General features: G+C 38.2%; 1 protein-coding gene across 1 annotated transcript; it reads left to right on the forward strand.

Moving 5' to 3' along the window:
• The first annotated feature begins 556 nt into the window (after nt 1-556).
• AFG3L2 (AFG3-like AAA ATPase 2) lies at nt 557-26,077 on the forward strand. Its single transcript, XM_010583345.1, has 17 exons — nt 557-574; nt 4,149-4,248; nt 4,736-4,804; nt 6,262-6,377; nt 7,299-7,451; nt 9,672-9,746; nt 10,991-11,115; nt 13,568-13,841; nt 14,411-14,548; nt 18,334-18,487; nt 19,073-19,180; nt 19,316-19,441; nt 20,466-20,576; nt 21,174-21,289; nt 22,249-22,449; nt 24,119-24,313; nt 25,429-26,077. Exons 1-17 carry the CDS (start codon nt 557-559, stop codon nt 25,669-25,671), a joined length of 2,322 nt encoding a protein of 773 aa, XP_010581647.1. The 3' UTR covers nt 25,672-26,077.
• The last annotated feature ends 483 nt before the right edge of the window (nt 26,078-26,560 follow it).

The following is a 26,560-nucleotide window of genomic DNA, read 5'->3' on the forward strand; positions in this document are numbered from 1 at the left end:
GCCGGGCTGCGTGCGGGAGCAGCCCCGGGCACCGCGGGGCTTCTTCGGCCTCCGGAGCGGCCGAAGGGGAGCCTCTCTTGTCGGAGGAGGACGAGGCGGCACCTGAGAGCCGGTGCGCGGTGCCGCCGGGTTCCCGGCGGGTTCCACCTGCGGCAGAAGCACCCCCCTCGCTTTGCCCAGGGCGGTGGTCCGCGGTGGGCGGGTTCGTGGCTGTCCGCACATAGCGCCCGTGCTGCGGGCTGCGCGACTGGTGAACCGGCTGCTCTAGCATTAACTGATCAGTCGCGGGGGCTGACTCGGTTCTTTCTCGGTAAAGTGGTTTAGAGTGTCATCTGTTACAAGAGGCGTATAACCCTTGTTGCCAACCCTAACGTATCGCAGGAACGACAGGCCTGTGCTACTCCTGTGCTACTGCTTGGGAAAAGGGAGATGCTGAACTCCTGCATCTTTCGATGGCCCCTTGGGCAAGTCGCTTCGTTTTTCTGTAGCGTATAGTGGAGAACAATTGCACCTTGGTAGGTATGAAGGTTATTGCTAGGATAGTGATAATTGCGAGATGAATACCCACGAGGACGTTAGTAACTTTGATCTAAGTATAAATATGGGGTTTGTTTTTAATGTTGAATTGGTGTTTTTGTTTGGTCAAAGCTGAACATCTTTAAGACAATAAATAAAACAGTGTTGGCAGCACTGCTCATCTGTCAGGAAGCTAATTCTCATTTCTGTCAATAAAACATAATGAGTTCTCATTTGGAATGGAACAGAGGAACTATGAAGGCAATTTTATATTCATCCTAGCATCTGGCTCCATGTGTAGGTAGCAAAACAAGGAACTTTGTTTTTGTGAAAGCCATTACTTTTTTTTTTTTGATCTTTCTTAAAAAAAAAAAGTAACTTGCATTAAGTTAGATTTCTTTACCAGCTTTCTGTCGCCACCCCACCCCCAACGTGCTCTTATGTAATGTTTCGGTGACTTAGATAATTAAGGCTTCTAGCTTCATTTTATTTTGTTTTGATTTGGAACTTGTTTATGGATAAAGCTGTAAACTTGTAACTTTCTAGAATTAATGAATCCTTGGTCTTTTACTTACATAGTGAAGCAAGTGGATTTTCTGTTGTTGCTTTCTGTAGCCTCAGTTTTTAAAAAATGGATTATGGTTACAAAGTTTTTGTAAGGTCAGTAGTTCTGCTTATTTAAAATTAACTATTTTATTTAATGTTGGAAGGCACTTCTTTGGTGTTACAGATCTTGGGTTTCTGTTACAATCCAGAGCAGTAACATTTTTCTGTGTTATTTTAACTGTAAAACTGACTTTTGTGTACTTTGCTTATCTTGAACTTCTGTTAAAAAAAAAAAGTTTTGATTTTTAGCAAGGTGTCACAAGGTTTGCCTGAAAAAAAATTATTATTATTAGGGGATTTTGGGTTTATATGCTGTGGCAGTTCTTTCACCTCTGACTGAGAGAAGCTGGGCAGTTTCCTGCTAGATAGCCCAAACCAGCATCCAGTCAAAACATGCTTTGTTTGCTTTCCCTCTGCTTAGGCAGAGAGTGTGCTTGTATCAGCTAAGCTTGCTGTAGCATTCCCATTGCCAGACACCCCAAGGACAGGTCCTGTATCGGGATCAATATGAGCAGTTTTCATGCTGCTGATTTACAGAGTCAAAAAACCAAACTAAAACAAGCAACAACAACAACAACAAAAAAAGCCCAAACCCAAGTAGTTGTTACCATCGTAGCACGGTTCTAACAACTTTTGCGTTTGCGGAATGCTCTGGTGAAAGGAAGCTGTGTGTTTCAGTAGATTGACTCACTTAGATCTGTTGGTAGCATAAAAGCACACCTCCTAGACTCAGGTGATTTACTGAATGCGACATGAAGTCAGTTGTTCCCCTTTTCTTACAAAACAACTTTAAAACACTCAGGTCTCTGCATATTAACTTGACAGGTAACTATGTGCTTATTCATGGAGTTTAGGATCTGTAGAGACAATCCAGCAACAAACCAGTTCCATTATTCAGGTCTGCCCCAAAGCTCTATCTGCTTACCCTCCTCTCTCCCCTTCGTTCCTTCTTTCTCTTCACTTCCCCTGATTAAACTATAACTTAATTCTGTAATAAACCCATGCTGGTCTAGCTAAGCCAGGCAATTGGATTTGGCTTACTTAAACTTTTCTTTTAAATGTGAGCAGTTGCTTTGTTTTAGTTGGAGTAAAGGTTTCTGAATATTCCTGTCTCTCTACAAATAAAAAGTAATCCGAGCTTGCAGAATAAGTAACTCCCAAATTTTTTGGTGTTATAGGAGACCAGTGACACAGAAGGGAAGCCAGTACTACTGGACATGTCTTTGAGTTTCATCTCTTGCTCTAACATTCACTACCTGTTTGTATTTGAACTACAGATGGGTTGGTCTGTGGCAAGCTCTTTTTATTTTATTGCCCACACAGACGCATCCCACTTGTTCTAAAGCTTTTTGTAGGGACACAGATGCAGTTGCTCATGTTGGAGGTCATAGTGTATTGGACCTAGTAGCTGTTCTCTAGGTTAGCTGCTCTCCAGATTATTTGCACTGCACATGCTTTTCATGATCAGTAAAATATCCTCTTGGATTTTTCAGTATCAGACTTTATTCAAAGACATGCCGTGGCACAAAATAATGGCTTGATCGAGCAGCCTAAGAATTCTTAGCTCAGTCTATAGCAAAAGCAAGCAACAAAGATGTTTTGGTATTCCTCTTTGTTCCAGCAGGTGGAAGTAGATGGCTGCTCAGAATAAGTCTAATCTGTTTCATCATTTAATAAGGGGTGGAGGGAGAAGCTCCCAGGCAGAAGGCTTCAGGAGAGCTAGGATTCAATTAAAGATATGTCAGCATTCCTAGGGTAGTTTTAGCATGCAATCTAGTATCCTATGAGTTTGTTTAATATGAAAAATAGGTTTTGTCTACAACCATTGCAACTTGACTATAACAAAATTGCTATGGAGACGCTAGCATTGAGCTTCCCTTCAAAAATGTAGTCCTAGAGGCGTTGGTCCTAGATGGGTGTTTGCTGTCACGCGTGATACTTTGAGTCGTGTTTCCAGGACCTGTTGTTTTCTCTTTTTTGGTTTGGGGTTGGTTTTTTGTCACTATTTCTCTGGCTTTTAAGGTAAATAACTTCTAATGAAAAAGAACAGAAGGAGACTGAGTGCCTCTATGGGGCAGAAGGGAATGGAGGCAGAAAGTAGGTCAGCCTGTGGGGGAAATATGATATGGATACATTTTTTTTTCTCCTTAGAAGCTCTGGGAAAGCTTAGGAAGGGGATAAGTTGGGATTTTATCTAAAATACGTCCTTCCTGAAGAAAGGGGGTTTGATTTCTCTGTAATGAAATTGCAGTTTACTCTGTTTTTAAGTATTTGGTTATGATACCAAAAGTTTTCTTAAGAATTAGTAATTTTAAATATAAATATTTCCTTCATTGTACTTAAATGGTGAATAACAGTAAACAATTAGTCTTAGAACAAGGTGTGATAGACTTGGGTTTGTTGTCTTTTGGTAGCTGGATCTTTACCTACGTAGGGGTTTGGGTCTGCTTTTTGAACTGGTGTTTCTTCTCTGTGTTGGTTTCTTAGCTGGATGTAAGTATTGTCTGCCATATCCCTTTCTTTTGGATTCAAGCAGATCTTTCATATTCAGAAGTTACAGGTTCTTAACTATTTGGAAAAAGTTGCAGTTCTTTAACAAAACATAGTGCAGTACTGTGTGGATCTTGCTTGTACAATCATAGTTAGTGCTGTACGTAAGTGTCATTCAGCTGGTATTATGAAATATTTCCAATAGGATTGGTGTGTAGGTATTTAAGGTTCATAGCTTGTAGTGTTTCCTGCTTGATTTTTCTCTTTTAATAAAGAATGTTATATTTGCGTGTAAGATGAAACTCTGCTCTTAACAAATAGAATAAAAATTTCCTTGCTGTAGAAATTACCCATTTGACTGAGTTTTCCTTTTCCACTGTTGTCTAACGCTCTAGTCCACAGCAGTTACTACAAAGTCTGTTGTAAAGTTCCTGTTATAAAGTATTATCTGACTTGTTGCAGTTTGGGACAACTAGAGAGCTTGAAGATTTTTGTGGCACCTTCTTGTTGCTTTATATTTGTTTTTCATCTTTCAGCTCCGTGAAGAAGTTACCACTGGAGTTACTACTGACAGAAGTACTGTCTTGGCAAGTGTAATTGCAGCTTGCAGAAGGCTTTTCTCTCAACCTCCCAAAGGTGATTATAACATTGATCAGTGAAGTGAAGCAGACTGCATTCCTTACTGAGGACGGCACGCATTGTGTGCCGTTTAGGTTTATTGTCTGTGGGGAAGTAAGCTCTTGTACTAACCAGCCATTTATCTTGAGATGGAACATTGATTCATGGGATTTCTAGGAGCTATTAAAGAATGACTGCAGTTTGCTCAACTTAACGCTATGCAATGCAATTTTCTGTTCAACTAAGCTTGTCTATCTCTGGTTTAAAGGATAGCTTTACTTTAGGTTATTAAATACATTTGATACTTTCTTGTCAACAGTAGTAGATTTATTTATGGGAATCGGGTAGAACTTTTCAACAAAAAGACAAGATCAAAACCATTTTTGCTGTCTATATGTTGCTAACTTCTTTGCTGTTGTATACATTCAGCTTGTGACTGCTGAAGTGTAGTGACAGAATTGTAAACTAAAAAACAATTACGAGCTCTTTAACTCTTTCTTAACAGGATTTGAAAAATATTTTCCCAATGGGAAGAAAGCTAATGGAACTAAAGGTACAGCTGGAGAAACAAAAGGTACAAAAAGCTGCTTGATTTCAGTTCTTTTTGTGTAATGGGTATTCATTAGACTAGATTTTAGCATAACATTGTGGGTTTGGGTTTGGGGTTTTTTGTTTATTTTCAGAGTAGATGTTTCTGTACCGGATTAGTTTAAAAGTGTGAATTGATATATTTTTATTAAATGTTATTTTGCTTTCATATCATGTATATCTTCCTCAATAACGTTTATTTTCTCTTATGCTTCTGTTGGAACGCTGTCCTTAAATTCTCATTTTACTGTTTCCTATTGGTTGACATTAGTCATGCATTCATAAATTCTCTATGTGTATAGTTCTCACCTTTTCCTAGAGCAAGCTAAAATACCCACTTTGTTGTGTGGAATAACTGGAATTGTCATTCTGGGTGAGGATCCAGAACCAGCTCTTTAGCCAGGACCAACCATGTAGCCTGCTGCTTGAAAGAGGAGTTAGTAGTGGCAGTGCTAGAAAGAGCCCTACCTTTACAAGGAGGGGAGTGAATCTGGAAATTATTAGCAATAACAGCCACTCTGTTGTATCAGCAATCTATATAACTTGTCTTCCAAGGGGAAGGAGAGGCAGCAACCCTGTGAGTCTCTTACAAGAGCAGTAATAGGAGCACCAGTTTTCCTTCCACTAGGCCTTGAATGGTAAAATCTACTGTCATGCCTAGATGCCCAAACTACAAAGCTGTTGAAAGAGCCAGGGTTGGAAGGAGTGTGTGTTAGTGTTGTGCTCTGTCTTGCCCTCTTGAGCATGTTGACATATGACATTATGCTACACCATGCAGGCACCTTGTGAGTTAGATGAGTAGAAGAATGATTAAGATGAACACCTCACCTGTAGTTGGCTGTTACTGTGCTGTGCTTGTCTCTAGACTATTAAAAAGGGATGCCAACCTGTGATACCGATAAACCCTGAGCCTTAAGAGGACCATAGTGTGACTGGAGGAGTGAATTATGGGAGATGGAGATGTCACTTAGGCCTTATGGTGTTTTTTGGGTTTTTTGTTTTTGTGTTTTTTTTAAAAACAAACAAACAAAAACCCCCTCAACCCACCAGCACCAAACCCATCAAAAAGACCCACGAAACCCCACCCCACAACCCCCAACAAAATGCTTAGAATAGTCTTGCATGTCTTGGATTAGTGCAGTAGAAAATTTCATGCAGTCTCCATAAGAGGCTTCTTTTTATAGAAGTGTCATCAGTTATCAGAAGAGAGGTCTGTTAATTGTATCATAACTGTATGAGATAATGTCTCTCCACCAGCTAATGGATTATGTATCTGTTTTTCTATTAAAAAGGCAGTTTCTCACATCTTCTAATTATTGTAACATTGCAAACTAGTTCATTTTTCAGAACACCTCTATAATTTTAAAACTAATAAAAACTTGTGTGAGATTGGTATAAGATGTAAAGATGTGGTTTGGTTTTTTTATGTTATATTTTTGTTAGAAGCAAAGCAAGCTAGTGCCCGGCAGCCTAGTGGCACTAGTAGTGGAGGAGGCAGCAGTGGTGGAAAAAAAGGTGGCAAGAAAGAAGAAACTAACTGGTGGACCAGATTACAGAAGGTCTTGACTTTAAAATATCTTTCTTTATGGTACTAAATGTCTTGTCCCCATGAAATAACCTTGCATGTTTTTTTGCTTTTTAGGGCCATATTCTGATTGCCTAAATCTTCTTTAAGTCTCCTGTGCCTAGAATTTCATAATAACTGGCTCTAGGTGGCTCCATGCTCAGTGCCTTTCATAAATAACCATTTTGTATATACCTTCAGAGGCATCTAACTCTAGTTCAGAAATGTTAATGGAGTTTTAAGCTATATGAATATGGTTGCTAGTAGTCAGTGTTCTTATAGTGGAGCCTCAGGCCTTTAAAGGCTTTGTATTTTGTTTCAGAATATCAGTTTGTAAAACTTGCTGACCACGCAATGCTAGTTAAATGTAGTTTACTGTTAGCCATTCTGACCTTAATGGAGTGCTTGCATAAGTTTCTTTTTGAAATTTGTATTTATTGTCATTAGCTGTAGCACAAAGATGATAGCATCTGGCAGTACAAGAATATAAAGAATATTTTTCTGATTTTTACTTGGTGCGCGTAATCTTTTTTTTCCTCCTTCCTGGGTTTTTCCTGTTAGTTTTTTCCTTTATTTTTGTTGGTCTTGCATCTAGTCCTGGAGGGCAGGGAAAATTGTTTTAGAATGGAGGGAGAAAGGTCATATAACAGATAGCAAAACTTTTTTTTAAAAAAAGTAGTTCATAGATCAAAACTACTCAATTACTATTTGTGAAACACTTAAACATTTTCTACTAATACTGTAATTCCTCAGTTATATCTGAAGTTACCGAAGCATGTTTATACCACAAAATACAGCTTTGACGTTCTCTGTGGTAACCTTGAGTGCAGGGAATAGAAGCCAGAAATAGATACTAGAACCTCTTTGTTATATACCTTATTACAGACTCTAAAACTTTTTTTTCTCCATTTCCTAGGGTGACATTCCATGGGATGTCAGGGAGTTTCGGATGTACGTAGTGGGAAGTTCTTTTTTCTGGACAATGGTTGTATATTACTTCTTCTTCAGGGTCCCTGGGAGAGAAATCACCTGGAAAGACTTTGTGAATAACTACCTTTCTAAAGGAGTGGTGAGTAGTGAGGGGAATCAAAATCAAAAATCGGTGTGCTGAAGATGCTCATTTCTGCCTCCCTGCTTGTGCTTGTATTTGTGTATCTGTGGAGTGAGAACTGGCTCAAGAGTAACTTTTGAGGGAGAGAGAGGGATTAGCTTTCATCTTAATCAGTTCCTTGATCTGATGTTCTGGATGGCTATGTGAAGGTTTGTATCATTTCAAGAGAGGAGAGGGAATGAGCAGCTCAGGACAGAACTTCTTTGTTGGATAGCTTGTGTAGATGCTGGTTTGAAGGAGCAGCGTAACCGCAGTCTCTCAGGGTATGGTTTTACAGTACAGGTAAGCTGACCTAATGGCTTAAGCAGATGTGCCAGCTGCCTTCAGAAGAAACTTATTCCTAACCTTGAGCACTTCCATGAGCCCACCCCCTGAAGAAAAAAAAAGTTTTCTGTTTGTTTCATGCCTTAAATCAGTTCCTCAGGGAATCTGAGGAGCAGCAGTGTGAACAGAAAGGTGGGGGTGGGGAATGGAAGAATCCCTTCAAGGACAGTAAATTGGCATAACTATGTTGTAAAATAGCCTCCTTTATTTGTTTTCTCCTCTCTTATTTCTTCTTTCCTTGTTACCTGGAGCCACTACCGGAGCAATCAATTTTATCATCGGTGTCCTATCTCTCTGTAGAACTTGGCAGCTTTCCACACTTGATGTAATAGGTTGGTGATGCCCTGAAGTTCAGGAGATCGAGTGTGTTACACAGGCCTCTTTCACTTCAGGAGCCACTAGTTCTTGGCTCTGTTAACTCCCTGTTTGTAGCTTTGCCTGCAGATTAGGAAAACATTGGCTTGCTTCCTCCTCTAGGTTTCAGACCTGGGATTTTGTGTTAACAGCATGCTTCCTACCCCTCCTTTACTTTGGTAAAGTGCTAAATAGGTTGTTTCCTACCTTTCTTTGTCTTGCTGATCTATGCAGAGGTGCTCTCTGTATGCTTCTCCCCTTCTGCCTAGACTGTCTTACACTCCTGTTCTTACTTGACAATTCTGTGTATGTCTTGTGAAAAAAGCCTTACTGATTATATTTGTCGTGAAGCATTAAGACACTAGCTCAGTAAAAAGATTAGTTTAGCTGTTACAGTGAACAAAGCCGGAACCCTTGTTGCAGAAAAGCGTTATGAAAGTGGGTTGTTGCACAAAACCAGGTCTCCTGGGCCTTTGTAAGATATAGTCTGGATATTCAGATAAGCTAAATATGTAGCTATCAAACGCTGTTGGTTGCCATGCTGGTGGCCAGTTGATGGGGAGAAGACATCAGCGCTACTGGGGTTACATGCTTTTCAAAACAAAGATGTTCAGGTAGTTTTGCATTAAGTCAGGCTAGATCTAGAGCGGCTTCTTAGCTCATGTTTTGCTTCATTTCTGCCAGAAATGGCCACATGTAGTGAGTTCAGGGAAACAACCTTACTAGCCTGTGTACAGTTCAGGCCCAACTTGCAGAACCATTGCTAGTTTTAAATCCTTTAAAGATGCTGAGACCAGTTATTTTATGGAAGGAGGGAAAAAAAAATGGAAAGAAACTTTGGTTGCCTTCTGAAGAGACTCTGTCAAATTCAAGAAACTAACCATTTGAGACCTCTAAAAAAAATGCTTAATAGTACATATCTGCAAACTTGCAGCTCAATTCTTGATTTTAGTTTATACGGTACCAGTTACCTCAACTAAATTCTTCTTTATCTAATTGATGTTATTGTGTTTAACATGGTAGGACAGGAAGTCTTTTATATTGGGGAAGACAATTGTAAGTGCAAAGTTAAGTTTTCCCCCCATTCTGTTCAGTTTGGTTTGTTTTGGAAGCTGCTACAAGAGTTTGGGGTGGGGTCTATTGCTTTTGGTGTTTGACTGTTGAAATAGTTAAGTATTGTTTAACTATTTCATTGTACCTGTGATTTGAGCTGAGGTGTGCATTGGGTTTTTTCCTTGAAAAAGGGTATGAGGTCATCCGTTCAATCTAAGTTTTAATGTGCCAGTATTCCTTGCTTGCTGATTACATACACAATTCTTCATGCCATTCCTAATGGCAAACTGTAGATTGTGGAGCCATCCTGATCTACAACATGAATTTTATTCTCCTTACTGGAAAACAGGACAGGTTCATATTTGGTATATATAGCTCTTAGCTGTGATGGAAGTGCAGCGACTGTACACTCTAATCCATCACAGGTTTTGTTCTTTCCTCCTACAGGTGGACAGACTTGAAGTGGTGAACAAGCGCTTCGTTAGAGTGATCTTTGTTTCAGGGAAGTCTCCTCATGAATGGGTAAACGTTTTTAATAGATATATACGAGACATTAGAAACAGCAAAGCAATCTTTTTAGGTAAAGTTTGATGCAGAAAACTTGGTCTGGAGCATTAATAATCTCTTAATCTAAAACATGTTTTCTGCCTTACTGTTATATTATCCTACATTGTGTGGTTTTCACTTTACTGTATAGATTGTTTTGCCACAAATATCTTAAAGCTATGGCAAGTAGTTCCTTCCCAGCACCATGCTCTTAATACAGATACATGAACAGGAAGAGTGAGAAATTGCTGAAGGTTCTGTATTTCTAGCTGCTGTTTTCCATCTGCTCAAGAAAACCCCAGACTTAACCATACACACTTTTGGATATTTTTCATTCCAGACTGCTTTTAGCCAGTTATTTGAAAAACAAAAGAGAAGCTTTGTCAGGTTACCTCTTCCTGGGTGGTAGAGTTTTTTAACTGACTTTCTGAAACAAGGTCTGCCAGTCCCTCTGGGATAAAGTGAAATCTGCAGCAATTACTTCATCAGTGGGTTTCAGTGTGACTTATTTATACACCTACTCTTTAGCCCACATACCACCAGCTGTCTTAGTTTCTCAATCAGTTTATACTTAGGAGTACTCTCATTTTTTTCTTTTTCAGTATTAGGGTAAGTAGGGGCAATTCAGGCAGGTCATGGTGCAAAAAGGGAGATTTTCTTGAAAAACCAAATCTCAACACTGTTTGAAAGTAATGTCTGGAATTTTTTTCCTGGTGTATGATATAAGTTCATGCTGTCCTTTGTGAAGACAGCTAACTTTAAAGATAGTGTGGACTCCAAAAGCAGAGAATTGCCTTTCTTAATTAGGAAAGCTGAGAGCTTCAGGTGAAACAGTAAATTGTATGGCTGCTGTGTTTGCCGGTTCAGTGCTCTGTATTATTCTGACTGCATAGCTCCCTTCTAAAGATCTGTTTGCCTACTCTCCTTCCATTTGTTCCTGGAGAAAAATGCCAGGTTTTCAGTCTGTTTAAAGTGCCCCAAAACTATTGGGTGTATGATTCCTATAGAAGCAATGACAGATACAGTATATTCAGGTTGGTAGGCCTAGATTTATTAGGTGCATCTTACATCCGTTGCACACTTTATAAGGCAACTTAAAACTCTATTTTGGTCTGAATCTGTTCTGAGAATTGCTTATGTATGTGTTAGAAGAAGTTGGCTTGTAATGAAGCTGAAATAAGATAGGGCACTTTGTGGTGATCTCTGCTTTTTTTTTATAGCAGTACGTCTGGTTTAATATTGGTAGTGTGGACACTTTTGAACGGAATCTTGAAACTGTGCAGCAAGATCTGGGAATAGAAGTGGAGAACAGATTGCCTGTAGTCTACTCGACAGAGAGTGATGGGTAAGAAGTTGCTTTAAAAAAAGTCTCTTGATAAAAATGGTTGTCTTTACAGTAGAAAAGTAGAGTGCGAGACATGCATCTCGTGCTTCGCTAGGTGGCAGTATTATCAGAATAACAATTATCTTGGTTTTATTTTTGAATGTTAACTGTAAGAGGAGCTGTTCAGTACTTTGTCTGTGTAAAAATCCATATCCTCTTACCTTAAATATAGCTTCTTATTACATAAATGTTTCTGTTTACAATTAGTCCTTCCTTCATTTAAGCCCTTCCTCCAAGTGACTTGGACTAGAGCAGGAGTCAGCCAGGCACAGCTGTAAAGCTCCAGAGATGGCACTCATGCAGATTTTTGGACAGACAAAACACAGCAAAGAACTACACCATATTGACTGAGATATAACGGGCACCAATTTCTGCATGTAAATTCAGCAGAAGTCAAATTCTGTGGCCTTGCAAGAAACTGGTGATTAAGTAAGTCACGCTATCCTGCCTGTTAGTAGGAGCAGGAAGATGCGTCATGCTTTTTATCTCTAAATTGGTTAAGAAAAATAGTACTGACGTTGGATTTATGGCATTGTTGCTTCCCCAGTGGGGAATAATGGCTCCAGTACTAGATTTGTATTCTTTGTATTAGTCTTTTGTAGCTGAGTCTTATTGACCTGGGCTTTAGAAGAAACTAGATGTGGTTTTCTGAATGGTTTAGACGACAGATGTAATCTTTTATCCCAAGAACTGATTTCTTTTTGATCCAAGTCAGCAGTTTGAAAATTATTCCTGCTGGTGTCTGTGAAATAGGTTTTGTACCATCAGGAAATTCAACTTTTTGTGTAGTAGCTTGTATTAGTAATGAAAAAGGCTCATTTTCTGCCTATCTTGTGTTTTCATTCTTGATACTGTGGTGTGTGTTTCAGTTTTTGGGGATGGAGGGGGAAGTTTTGTTTATTTCTGCAGTGTGTTTTACCAAGCTGCTGCTGCCTGTTTGTCTTGCTGGCAACAGGAAAAACAGTAGCCTTAACTCTGGACCATCCTGTGATTTCAGACAGAGGTTTTCTCTTCTCTCTTCTTCTACAAATTCTCTCTCTTCATTTCTCTGTTTCTGTCTAATGGGGCATGCTCTTAAGGATAGTCCATAAATAAACCTGCTGAGCCCTTATTTAAACAAATCTGGAAAACAAATGAGTGGGCAGGGCAACATGGTGCTTGTGCAAAGAGGCTGCATGTCAGCCTGCGGCTTCACTTAACAAACTGGGAAAAGTATGTCAGTTCCTATGTCATCCTTGACCTCGCACAAATCTCTTACTTGCTGAACCCCTCTTTCTGACCACAGTCTCTCTGGCCTTTTTGTCCTCAGTGTCTGTTTTTCATAGAATATGTTGCCTGTAACTTCTTGCTCTGGCCCAGAAATGCCACAGGAAACAGGAGAGAGCAGCAGCTATAGGATCAGTACTGCTGTTTCCTGCCAGATCAGAATCAGCTGAATACCGTAGAATAGGGAAAATCCTTCTTTTCTTCTTCATCTCAGAAACATGGGATATCAGTAAAGCCTGGCAATCCTGTGCTCATCTATGGTAGTGCTTCTTTTCAGCATTCTGTTTTTGCTGAGTGTTGACAGAACCTCTTGTGAGCTGTTCTTGAAGGTCTTACCATAGAAAAATCTGTGCAGTGCTCGGATACTGTGACAGTGAGGATGGTGTTAGTATTAGGATTTTTGGCCTGTACAAAGCTATGCTAGAAAGCTGGAGGACAGACAGTGAAGGATAATGGGCAATGAGTAATTAAAAAAAAACCAAACAACAAACCAAAACCACCCAACAAACCAAAAATCTATAACCATTGGGAAGGGAAATAGAGACATCGAAAGAAGAAGAAAATGAAGAAAGACCTAAAGGAATAAGAGCAAGATTATATTTTGGAGAGAAAATTCTGCCTGAAGTTATAGCATATGCTGATTATATGCAACCTAATACAACTTATTTTGACAACATAAGCATTTGCATAAACTAGTCCTGTGAATTTACCTTTGAAGGGCACGCAAAATGAGCTACTTCTGTTTACTAGGTAATGCAGTTTTCCTGTGTAAAACTCATCAATGTCATTTGATGAGGTGTTTGGTTTAAAAACAAAGAAAAAAAATTAACAAAACAAATCCCCAAACTGTCACTTGTTAAACATCAAGTGTAGAAATGTGTTATCCTGTTAAGATTATTAATTTACATTTTCCCAAGGTCATGAGGGAAGGAGGATGGGCAATGAAAAATTAATTCCAACTCTTCAGTTATAGTTACAACAGGCTTTTTGGCCTGTTTGACTTCTGTAATTCAGAATCTTTAACAGAGTGTTTGTCCAGAATTTGTTCAGGGTTGCTTATGATGGAACCAACATTTTATACGTTATATGCAGTAATGGATTTTTGAAATATATGTGGTTTTCTGCTTTGTTTGGTTTTTCTCCACAGGTCTTTTCTCCTGAGTTTGCTGCCTACAATCCTGATTATTGGTTCTTTACTGTACACATTAAGAAGAGGTCCTGCAGGCTTAGGTCGAGCAGGGCGTGGAATGGGTGGACTCTTCAGTGTGGGTGAAACCACAGCCAAAGTCCTTAAGGATGAAATAGATGTTAAATTCAAAGATGTAGCAGGCTGTGAGGAGGCCAAATTAGAGATAATGGAGTTTGTTAACTTTCTGAAAAATCCCAAACAATATGAGGATCTGGGAGCAAAAATTCCAAAGGTAAGGAAATTATGACTTAGCAAATAAAGACTTTATTGTTTTGGTAGTCCTCAGTATTCCAAATTGGACTAGGAATGTGTACATATGCAATGCTTTCCAGCTTCTCACGGTCAGAAAAAAAAAATAAATAGGCATTAAGTGCCAACAGTACAACTGTGGTGCCAGAAGATTTGCCTCATGGAATACTTCATCTGTTTCCATGGGTCAGAAATGATACATCGCATGCATGTGTACCATCATTGTTGTATATAGCTGTTACAAAATTGTCATTTGGCTATGTTGTTGAGAGCCCATCTGATGACATACTTTTTTTTTTATGTTAGTCAAAGAAAACACTGTTCCTGTAAATATAAGACAGCATGGCAATGTTGTAACTAATTCTTTTTTTTTTTTCCCTTTTGCTGGTTTAAATGAGAGATGATTTTTGGCTTGTTTCCTTGCACAGTTTTGACTGTGGTGGAAGAAGAGTCAGTGGACTGAACATCATAACGTAGATCTTTTAAATAAGATATTTCATAGGCTTATATTATGTTTTCTTCATGAGAAAAATATACCTGTTTCTCTTGCAGGGGGCAATTCTGACAGGTCCTCCAGGTACTGGGAAAACACTTCTAGCTAAAGCTACAGCTGGAGAAGCTAATGTACCATTTATCACAGTCAATGGCTCAGAGTTCTTAGAGATGTTTGTTGGTGTGGGTCCAGCTCGAGTAAGTCTTTGGCTTTGTTCTCATTTCAGTATTAGTTGTTGAAAGGATGTTGTCAAGTTTGGGAGGCAAACAGTTTGATTGTAGCTGAAGTTCTTTCATCTATGCAGATTACTTACAAGAGACACCAGATGCCTGTCTGAACACGAGAACCATACATGTACCTTTCATAAAAGGAACTGATGAGTTCAGTATCTGGTTGCAGGTCATCGAGACCTTAAGGGTTTACCTCTTTGCAGGACCTTAAGAAAATAGAACCAAACTCTCCAAGCTCTGCTCTGAAGTAAATTTACTAGCTGGGTCAGAAATAGGTAGCCCATTTGACTGCTGCTATGGAAACGTCTCCTCCTGCTCTAAATCGTTCCTATTTCTTTGAAAAACTTTATTCTCTTTGTGGTGTCAAACTCTTAGATATAAGTAGTTGTCTGGGACACACAGATGAGCTTCTGGTTGAAATAGGAGTCCGAGGGTTATGGAGCTAATGATTGATTTCTGGAGATGAGGTGATTTAAATAAGTAAATATATCTGTCTAGCATTTTTTGTGCTCTTTTGCCTTAACTCTCTTAAAATAGCTCATTCAAAACATACGAAGTGGAGGGAGTTAGCTATGTTCCGGTACATCTGTTTTTCTTTAATTATTTTTTTTTATTACAACTACTTTTCAAACATTCAGTTTTAAATCTATCTTCTTCTGTCTAGGAAGGAAGGACACTTAAATCTGCTGAAAAATATTCTATAAAAAAGTTACTGGTAATATTTTACAAATAAGGCAGGTAACACAAAAAATTAAGGTTCCTCATAACATCCAAAATTTATACTCCATTTTCCAATAGTTCATACCTTCACCAAACTCCAACCATCTTGTCTTAAGCTTTAAAAAGTATACTGCAAGGTGACACACTTTTGGAAAACTAAGATTTGTTTGCCGCAAATTCTGCAAACAGACTTAAGGAGGTGTACCGTGGTTTTTACTTGTGTTTAAAAACTAATTCTGCTAGCATGAAATGGAAATGCTTTAGGGTCTTGATTTTGAATTTGAAATTTGACAGGGAATAGCTCTTGCCAGATATGCAGTTTTATGTCCTGTGAAAATTCTCAGGAAAACTCATTTTGACTAAGTTCTGTAAAGCCCTGAAAAACTGCAGTTTTCACATGTCTAGATGTGTTAGAGGTTAGCAGATAAACTTTCCAAGATTTGGTCCTTAGTTTGTCACAGCTGTGCATGCGTATGCCTCTTGGAAGCCTGGGTCTCTCTCAATGGTCTTTTGCTGGACTTACAGTAATATAGGTGGGAAAAGATAAGTGAAGCCAGGTAATTTTGGGTCTTCTGAAAAGAGAAAAGGAAAGGGGCATGGGGGACACATGCAGGTAGGCACAGAGCTTAGATCTGAGAGTAACAGGAGCTGTTCAGAAAGTTAAATGGAGAAGCTAGTTGGGAGTGGAGGCTTCAATGAGGATGCAGAGAGAGGCTGGAAATCTGGAAAGAAATTGGCAAAAGGAGCTGCTATGGAGGGGAGAGGATATAGACAGAGAGTGGGGAAATAGATGCAGAAATGGGTAACAGGGTAAAAAACATGAATGGTGACTGTTTAAAGCCAGAGGGTATGGAGATAGTGATCATGTATGTAAGATGAGTGGGACTTGAAAAAGGGAGCATGCAGTGTAGAAGGGACTTCACTGAGAAACAATAAGAAAAGAAACTGATCCATATTCTCTGGGAAAGTATCAGATATCCTGAAATAATAATGGTATTCAAACTACATTGTCATTAGTTGTCAATACATACCTGAAATGCCCCAAAGCAAAGTGACTTAACCTTTCCTTACTGGTCTGTGCAGATGATTTACCAGCTTTTACTACCCAGTGAAATCTGTTGCCATAACAGTGACTGCTTTGGCTGAGAATTGAGGTTTCAACACAGTTAAGACAGTTGTGAATGATGCTAAATTGATTATTTGTAAATTGGGATATGCTAGAATTAAAACTGCTTACACAGCTGTCCTGATTTTGGCTGTGATTGAGTTAATTGTCTTCCTAGTAGCTGGTACAGTGCTATGTTTTGGGTTCAGTATGACAAGAATGTCCATAACACACTGATGTTTTCAGTTGTTGCTAAGTAGTGCTTAGACTAAGTCAAGGATTCTTTAGCTTCTCATGCCCAGCCAGCGAGAAGGCTGGAGGGACACAAGAAGTTGGGAGGGGACACAAACTGGGGGGAGTTGGCTGGGGCAGGGAGGGGGTGCAGATTGCTACTCGGGAACTAACTGGGCATCGGTCAGCGAGTGGTGAGCAATTGCATTGTGCATCACTTCTGTATATTGCAATTCTTTTATTAGCATTGTCATTGTATTATTGTTGTTATTAATTCTATTCTAACAGTTCTATTAAACTGTTCTTATCTCAACCCACGAGTTTTACCTTTTTCCTTCTGATTTTCTCCTCCATCCCACTGAGTGGGAGGGAAGTGAGTGAGCAGCTGCTTGGTGCTTACTTGCTAGCTGGGGTTAAACTACAACAACAGCCTTGGTTCCTTTGGTGTTTTTTTAAGTGTATATGCAGTATGGTAACTTTTAGTTCATTCCTTCTGAAAAATAGCTGCGCGTTTCTGGATCTCTGTCTCTTTCCAGTCAAAAGATAGTTCACTTTTGAGCATATGACACTTTTTCCTTGTTTATCATGTTCCTTCATGCTTTATTCATTGTACTTTTTTCAAATTCTGTTTACTACAGAGAGTCACTCTGACTTGTAGAGTGTACTGTCCAACATTCACATCTCTTCATATCTGCTGTACGTTGTCATCAGAGAAGCCTTCTCTAATTGCATCTCTAATGTACAAAGTAGTAAAGCTCTGAGTTGCACATAATTCTCAGGTCAAGATTCTTCTGTAACTTTTTATTTCCTGTTTGCTCCAGTTCGATTCCTGAATTGTAGATCTGTTAACTCGTTGACTGGTTTTAATGAGGTCCTTTGGACATATTTGCAAGCAGAGTAACATTGTAATGTTGCATCTTAAAGCCAATCACATTGTGATGTTAACTACTACAGTAGTATTTGATAGGTAATATTTAAAATCTGAAAGTAAAAAAAAAAAAAAATTCAGCTATCTGCTCATTGGCCATTTTTTCCAGACTTCTAGAAGTTAATTTAACTTCCAAATAAATATTTGGGGGTGAATTCAGTTTTCCTAGCCCGTGTAATGTAGAGACAGGATGGCTAAGAGCCAATATTTGTAAGAGCATATTGTTAGAGTACAACGGTAAGTGCTTGTAAGTAAGACTTAAGTTCATTGTAGGAGCTACATCACCCTAACTGAAGAAAAACTTAAAAGATTTTATTTCCTTGGTATGAAGACTGTGTGGTAGCATGCCATTCACATTCCAGTTCTGCTTATAATACTGTGCATTAAAGAAGAGCTTAAAAGAGAAATCTTGCTTTAAAAATCTCTGAAGTTTGGAGGCTTTTAGAGCTGAAGGTGAAGACCTATTTCAGTTATTCAGGAAAAGTGGTTACTTTTAAGTTTTTTTGACGTTCTTAATTTATGGATTGAGAAAGAATCACTGGTTGACAAATCCTTGCTGAGCAGCAGCTACAGTGTAACTTCTCATTGCCTTGAGAGCTGTCTGGAGGCTGTGAAATACTTAACAACCATCCTCAATTATGGTGATACTGTTACTGATGTTCTCAATTATGGTGATACTGTTACTGATGTACCGCATCCCCTCCTACCTACCCCCCAACTCTGAACAATTGCAAACCAATCTGATACATACTCTGTTCTCCTATTAAGGTTAGAGACTTATTTGCTCTTGCTCGTAAAAATGCCCCATGCATTCTCTTCATCGATGAAATAGATGCAGTAGGAAGGAAGAGAGGAAGGGGCAACTTTGGAGGACAAAGTGAACAAGAGAACACGCTCAATCAGCTTCTAGTAGAAATGGATGGTAAGTATTTAACATCTAATATTACATTATAATAACAAGGATAAGGGAAAGAACTACTATGCTTGTTCAGACCTGTTAACCAACATTTGGGTTCTAGCTTAAATATAAATTGAGTGTGTTTCCTTGCTTCCTAAAATGAAGAATGGTGACTCATTTTGCTGCAGCCTGATGTTTTGCTAAAATTCGTTTGGAAAAAAGAACCATCATTCTGCATCTGATAACTCTTTGTCATAGTTGAATAGGCCAAAAAAAAATTCTTTGGATGAGACCAGTCTGTCTGTAAAAAATACAGCTAGCCATGCTGGTTCTGCAATTTCCTGAGCAGTTAATCTATTATTGCGTTTTGAAGATAAAGCAGGATTTTATATAGTACTTCACAAAGCAGAGCCCAAGGCCATTTTTTTGCTTGTTATGAAAAGCTGGACAATGGTCTAATAAATGGAAGTATTTTCAGCTTTAAGATCATTTGTTTAAGCTGTCAGTTCTTATGTGGCCCTGTAAAGCGGACAGTCTTTTTATTTCTTCTTTTTTTTAAATGGAAATTATATTTACACAGATTTTCTCTTTATTACATTTCTTCAACAGGATTTAATACAACCACAAATGTAGTAATTTTGGCAGGTACTAACAGGCCAGATATTTTAGACCCTGCCCTAATGAGACCAGGACGCTTTGACAGGCAGATTTACATTGGTAAGTTTTATCTGCATCACTGTATAGTTCTGTGTTTGTAGCTATTTACATATGTAACTTTGTTCCTTGCACACATTCAATTAGAATATATATATTTATGTGAAAAGTAAAAGCATACTTTTTTTCATCTTAAAGGACCCCCAGATATAAAAGGAAGGGCATCTATTTTCAAAGTTCACCTTAGACCTTTGAAATTGGACACTGTCTTAAATAAAGATAACCTAGCAAGAAAACTCGCATCACTAACACCTGGTTTTTCTGGTAAGCAATTCCTAATGCCACTGTTCTTCTCCATTTACAGTATAAGCTGTAGATATTTTAGTTCCCTACTATTTCTGGTTTTCTTGTACCTGACCTTCTGGATGGCACTCTATTTTATTGTATTTACTGGTACAGCAATGAAATTCTCTTTGTCTGCTTGAGCAAGTAGGAGATTTCTGAGGGTGTTAAGTTTTGTCTGCCTCAATCAGGGTGACATTCCAAACGGCAGTTTCAGCAAAAGCAATCCAGAGATTTCTCATTGCTATCACTCATGTGTGCATTCTTCCTTTTAATATGTTGGTTGGATTCTTTGAACGCTACTAGAAACTTGTGTTTTGTGGAGTTTGTGTGCATGTAAAAACTTCTCCCTGGAAAATGTACTGTAACTTTGTGTTGAATTAGGAATGAGTGTGAGAACTTTCATTACTGGCTTGTAATTTAATCCATTTAAAGTCTGTGCTGACCAGTAGTTGAATTCTTCACTGTTTTCATGGTCTGTATAAAACTGGTTTTCTGAGGTCTGGTTGTCAACATTGCTGGAAACTACAGTGATGATGCTTAAACTAAGTTATCTCAATAGCATTACTGCAAATAATGTTAACAAGAGGTGGATGGCTTGAAACCAGTAGTGTGAAAGGATATCCTTTAGAGATACATCAAAGTCTGAGCTATACTGGATCCATATGTAGGAAACTTATTCTGCTACGTATATATGTATAGTCTGTTGCAGACAGACAACTTACGGAAGGTAGGATATATCAAACAAGTACTTCACTAGTAATAAGCTCTATTTGGTAGCTGTCTACCTAAGAGAAAAATCCTAAAACCTATAACTATAGTACATGTATTTAAATATCTCAAAGAATTATGCTATGTGTAATGAATTATTTCAGAGTGCATTACCTTTAATTTTCAAGTTCTATAAGAATCTCTAGAAAACTAATTCTAGATAAGGTTATCTTTATGCTAGACTGAGAGAAAATTGTTGAAAATGATCAGTAATTCATGCCTTCTGTGCCCTTAGGTGCCGATATTGCTAATGTTTGTAATGAAGCTGCTTTAATTGCTGCAAGGCATCTCTCAGATGCTATAAACCAAAAGCATTTTGAGCAAGCAATTGAAAGAGTTATTGGAGGTAGGTGAATCGTGTCAATCGTTTCTCAAAAACTGTAATATGACAGGCAACTTCCTCTTCTATATACATATATAGAAAGCCACACTTTGAATCTCTCCTGTTCTTCAAGATTGTATATTTTTTTGACTCCTAAACACACCTGAGGTTTAGAAAAGAAGCAAAAGAAGTATCCTGTCTATATTGCTGACTTCTATAATAGGGAAAGGGGTGCGGAGAGAGATTTCATCAGAATGCTTTTTTAATTTCTTCAAAATGGCGAGAGGAATAGGTGTTTCAATTTAGCAATGTTTTTAACTGCTGTTAGTCTGAAGTAGTGTAGAAAATTATTTGATTTTTAAAGTGCAAATGTTTTGTTTAAACGTTTGAATATTCTTAAGAACTTATACTTCGAAACTAGAAAATCTAATCAAGGACAAGGTTACAGTAAAAGCTGGACAGTATAAATTTCTAGAACTTGCAAATTTTGGAGTTTTTAAACTTTTTCGATAGATTGTATACATGGCGTCTAAGTATTGCTCACCATCTTCCTAAATGAAGTAAGTGATTTCAGTGGAGAAAGGTGTGTCTGAAACTACTAATCAAATTTATTTCATAAAGGTTTGGAAAAGAAAACACAAGTACTGCAACCAGAGGAGAAAAAGACAGTAGCATATCATGAGGCAGGGCATGCAGTTGCAGGATGGTTTTTGGAACATGCTGACCCACTCTTAAAGGTAAAGGAAACTAATTTGAACTAGTAATTTACCAGTAGCATGGACAGCATCTTTTTCTTTTTTTCTTCCCCCTAAAGTTGAGAGTATTGTTAAGTATTAAAATATGTAATCTTGCAAAAGGTAGTGTAAGTGTGTGTAAATTTTAGAGTACTTTTTTTGGTTCACTACTTGTAGCATTCTTAACAGCTAAGTCAGAAAACAGTTACACGGTTCCTAGTATAAATGTCCTTGGAAAGTGAAAGGGACCTGATCTTCCCATGAGTCTGCCTGCCTTGATAGCTGCTGCCTCTTTGAGGCTTTTAGTACAGATCAATGGTTTAAGTTAATCTTACCAGGTTATGCAAGTAGATGCTTCTTCAGGAATATAACTATAAAAATTACCATCTAGTGGCTAATTTTAATTTGCTTTTTGCATGTACAGCTTGAGAAGTTGAATATAAATAAAGATGGACCCCAATGTCCCAAACTTGCTTTAACATTCATAGTTTTGCTTGGCTGTGTTCTTAATCTTGTCTGACTTTCAAGCTTAAAATTAATCTTGTACAATTTAGCGCTGGAAGGAAGGGCATTAGTAAACATGGAAACTCCTCCAACTAGTCAGAATACTAGAGATGGAGGAATGCTGTGTCTGTTCCAGAATACTTAAAGCCCAATACATAACTCTGAAAGAACTGTGGACTTTCATTAAAAGATTTTAAAAATACCATACAGTCTTTGGAAAAGATATGACAGTGGTCTTACCTTTCTTTTCCAGATATTCTAGTAGTTGTTATCCCAGTTTAGAGCTAGCTAGGGCTTTTAAGGATAAATCACAATGAGGGCAAAACTGTAAATGGAAATAATGTCTGAATTAAACTTCAAGGGTGAATATGGTGTAGGTTGCAGTATTAAAAATTGAGTCAAACCGAAGAATACTTCAACTCTATTTAGTTCTAGCATTCTGTTACTTTTGCTTGTAGGTATCTATTATCCCACGTGGTAAAGGACTGGGTTATGCTCAGTATTTACCCAAAGAACAGTATCTTTATACCAAAGAGCAGCTACTTGACAGAATGTGCATGACTCTGGGAGGACGTGTATCTGAGCAAATCTTCTTTGGAAGAATTACAACTGGTGCCCAAGATGACTTGAAGAAGGTGACCCAGAGTGCGTATGCTCAGGTATGTGCTTAAGTGAGACTTTTTTTTCCTTACAGTTTTCTTTATCTACTACCTAACACTAATAATTTGAAATGATGCAATTTGATCAGGTATGTCCCTCAAAAGCCTGGTTTCAAAAAATGCTATATGAATAAACTTTAGGCTGTTGTTGTATAGAGATGCTGATGACTCAAGTGTTTTATTAATAGTCTTACAACAGGAGGCTATGCATTAGGCTTTGATTACTATGCTACATCTGCCCACAGGAACATATATGCTGCAGTTGGATTCAAATTCGTGTGGAAATTGTATACTTTTAAAATGGAATTTAGTGCACAGATTTGATCATCTGATCCTACCTACTTCTACAGTTGCCCGGCTTGAAGACCCAGTTTGGATTCACATGTGTAACTAAATCCAGAAAACCTTGTATTTAAGCACTATTTGCTGTCAATTAAGGCTGCTGAAATTGACATGAGTTTGTGTTTATCATATTAACTAGTGTAGATGAGTAATGTGAAATACTATCAATGTAATGACTCACCAAAGTGTAGCTATGTGCTACACATGGGTGTGTTATTCCATTTCCTGCATCAACACAAAAGATGTCATTTTATAAGACACTCACAGGGTGAACGAGAGACATTTTAGAGTACAATTCTTTTCCCCTGCACAACACTTACACCCCCACCCCCAAACCACACCTACCTCCTGGTCTCTGGTGTTCTTCTTGTTGCCCCAGTTCTGGAAGTAAATGTGCAATGAAATCTTGTTAATGTTAATTTTATGGGATCTTCAGTGACTCTTGCTTAATTTTAAATTAAAAAATGTTTAAGTACAGACTTCTAGTCAGGTTAACCAGACATATTGTCTCTAAAGAGAACTGGGGGCTTAAATAAAATTATTGAACTTTTCTTAAGGAGGCAGGGTAAGATGTTTGGTTCTAATGCTGAGATCTCTGAATTCTGAATATTATTTGTCATACCTATATTGATCTTGCAAGACCAAACAGAGAAGTGCTGCTTTAGTAACCAACAAATTGATAGTAGCCGTAGAGTGAATACATAAATAGCAGTTTGAACTTATTTCTGCCTCTGCTGGAGTAAAATGCAACTTAAACCATCCATATTTGGCAACCAGAGGAGTCAATATTCAGTAATAAGTCAAGCAAGATAAGAATCATTTTCACCTTTGTAGGGGAGTGTCTTGGGATGAAGTATAGCATATGATTTTTGCATATGATAGGATAAAAATCTTCAAGACCCTCTACTTAACGTATCTATATGGGTGAGTGGAATATGCTAGACTTTGGATGCATTTTGAATTGGAAAAACACTTATTCCTGGTAAAGGAAAAGAGTATTACTGCTTAATGAAGGCTGAAGTGTTTTTCTGTAATATCTTACTATTTAAACAGCGAAGCGTAATGTACATTACAAGTAACCACCTTTAAATGGTGATATTTGTATCCTTCAATTTAATCATTAGAAAGAAATAAGTGGAAGTCAACTAAGGTACTTTAGCTTAGGTAGACTTGAGTTTTCAGGGAAGGGTTGGTTTTGGAGGAAAAGACTGGGTCATAGTGAAATGACTTCCTCCTTTCAGTTTTGTTCACTGTATTTTACATCAACTTATCCTAAAATCTTACTATCTCTCCTTTGTTTTTTTTCTCTTTTTATTTTTTTCTTCAGATTGTTCAGTTTGGTATGAATGAAAAAGTAGGGCAGATTTCCTTTGATCTCCCTCGTCAAGGAGACATGGTATTAGAGAAACCTTATAGTGAGGCAACTGCCAGATTGATAGATGAAGAAGTACGGTCGCTAATTAACATTGCTTATGACAGGACGCTAAGTCTCCTGACTGAGAAGAAAGCAGAAGTGGAGAAGGTGAGCATTACAGTATTTTTAGCCACCAAGTTCAAACTGCTAAGCCAGAATCTGAATTGAACCAAATAGATTAAAAATAGTGACTATGTAAGTATATGAGGCAGTTTGCTCAAAAACTACTTGATGTAATCTTGAGGGTGTGTCACAAGACTTAAATAAGTAAATAGAATTCTCCTTTTGTGTTGGAACACCTCTGAGGTTCCCCTTATATGGTCAATATTCTTTTGGAAAGTTGGAGGGAAGAGTCTGCCTACTAAAGTAGGCTTTAGTAGACATACAAGTATGAAACTTAACCCAAATACAAAAATACCAGGATTCCAATTCATAAGGCAAAAAGAAGCTCTCTAAGAAGGGAAGTACATATACCTTCCTTTCTCCTGAATTCCTTTTGAATGTTAAAAAGTATCTTTCTACCATCATCCTTCCCTGCCACCTGGCTGCTTGTGATCTGCCTTGCTGCAGCAGAGATTACCCTTGTGCATATTCTCTTCCTCCACACCAGAAACCTTGATACAGCAAAAGGATAACTTTCCAGGATAGGCATCTGATAGGCTTACTGACAAGAAGACAAGTTTGTATGGATTCAGTAAATGGTGTTATAGTAGGTCCACATCCCCCAAAAGATGACTGAATACGGTTCATGCTGAACAGTGTGCTCAGTGACCCGAGAAGGTTGCAAACTACATTTGTGCAGTATTGTATGCTTTGGTATTTTATGGTGCTCTTTAGCTTGTAACATAACAGCAGCCCTGTTGAACCATCTAGTTTGATAGGAAGGGAATGCTTGTTTTCATCTATAACTTTGTGTCTTGCATCAGGAGCCTTTTGGCAGCAGTGAAAGGCTGCTGTTCTGAAGCAACAGTAACAGCAACAGTGGCCCACAGGGAGGGCACTTTGCTAAATCTTAAAAGTAGGATTTAAAAAAAAGAAGGTATCTTTACTACCTAAATGCTCACAGGGGAGAAAAATTATGTATTAAGTGAACTCTGAGCAACCTGTTTTTTCTATCAAAATTAATCAGTGCTGAATTTGGTCCCAGACTGCCTTAAACTCTTCCAAGGAAGAGAGCCAACTTGGGTATTTTATATGTGTGACATAACTTATTGCTATTCCAGGTTGCCCTACGACTACTGGAGAAGGAAGTGCTTGATAAAAGTGATATGCTAGACTTGCTTGGCCCAAGACCATTTGCAGAAAAGTCTACTTACGAAGAATTTGTTGAAGGTACAGGAAGTTTGGATGAGGATACTTCACTACCAGAAGGCCTTAAAGACTGGAACAAAGAGCGTGAAAAAGAGAAGGAGGAGACAACAGATGAACAGGTTGCTAGGCAGATCAGAGGAGGGATGCCATTTTAACTGCAAAGTGTGTGATGATGTTGACTTGCACTCTGGAAGAGAAACAAACTCACCTAGTTTGTACTTCAAAACAAAAAAAATATTTATTCAACCAAACTGTATTAGGGATGGGTGGAAGAGTGATCTCTTGTGATGAGATAAAGATGTTCTGCTCACAGTTTACATGTGTGATATCATCTTTTACCAGTCAACTGATGATAATCTTTCATTTGTCAACTGAAGAAACACACATTGGATTTGAGCTGCAGTGGAATGCCAGAACTGAGTCTCTCAAACTTTGAAACAGTTCAGATTCATGCACAAACTTTGTGGCACTGGTCTCTTTTTAAAATGTATGTAAGCTTACAAAAATTAAAGGTTTTTTTGATTATTCATCTAAGGGATACCTGTATGTGACCTGTTTCCAGAAAAAGAATCATACAAAATGCATTGTTGAATGCTTAGCCAAAAGTCTGGTCTTACAAAGTACTAGCTTTGCAAAACTATCAGCTCTTTCATCTGACCCTTTTCCCCTCCACCTTTCATTTTGATTTTTAGAAAAGAGTTTGTCTACAGAGAACTGCCATGTAAGTTGACAGTGAAACTGGACACCTACTTAAATATCTTAAAATGTACTCATGGTTCAGTGTCTTTACGTCTGAAACTCAGTTGGGCTCCTGCAGTTTTATTAGTCAGTTTTTTACAGAATTCTGTAAGATATTGAACATATGAATGTGTTGTGTAAATACAGTTTGAGTCAATAAAATCAGTACTTTTCTGAACAAAGGTTGTTTTGGTTTTGGGGTTGGTTTTTTTGCTGGTTTCTTGGTATAGAATTCAGGCTAATACAAAACTTCCTCTTAAGCATAAGATTTTGTTAAATTAGGGTACCAAGGTTGTGCTCACAAAT

Source organism: Haliaeetus leucocephalus, unplaced genomic scaffold, assembly GCF_000737465.1.
Source record: "Haliaeetus leucocephalus isolate CR32 unplaced genomic scaffold, Haliaeetus_leucocephalus-4.0 Scaffold889, whole genome shotgun sequence".
In the NCBI taxonomy this organism is placed as follows: domain Eukaryota; kingdom Metazoa; phylum Chordata; class Aves; order Accipitriformes; family Accipitridae; genus Haliaeetus; species Haliaeetus leucocephalus.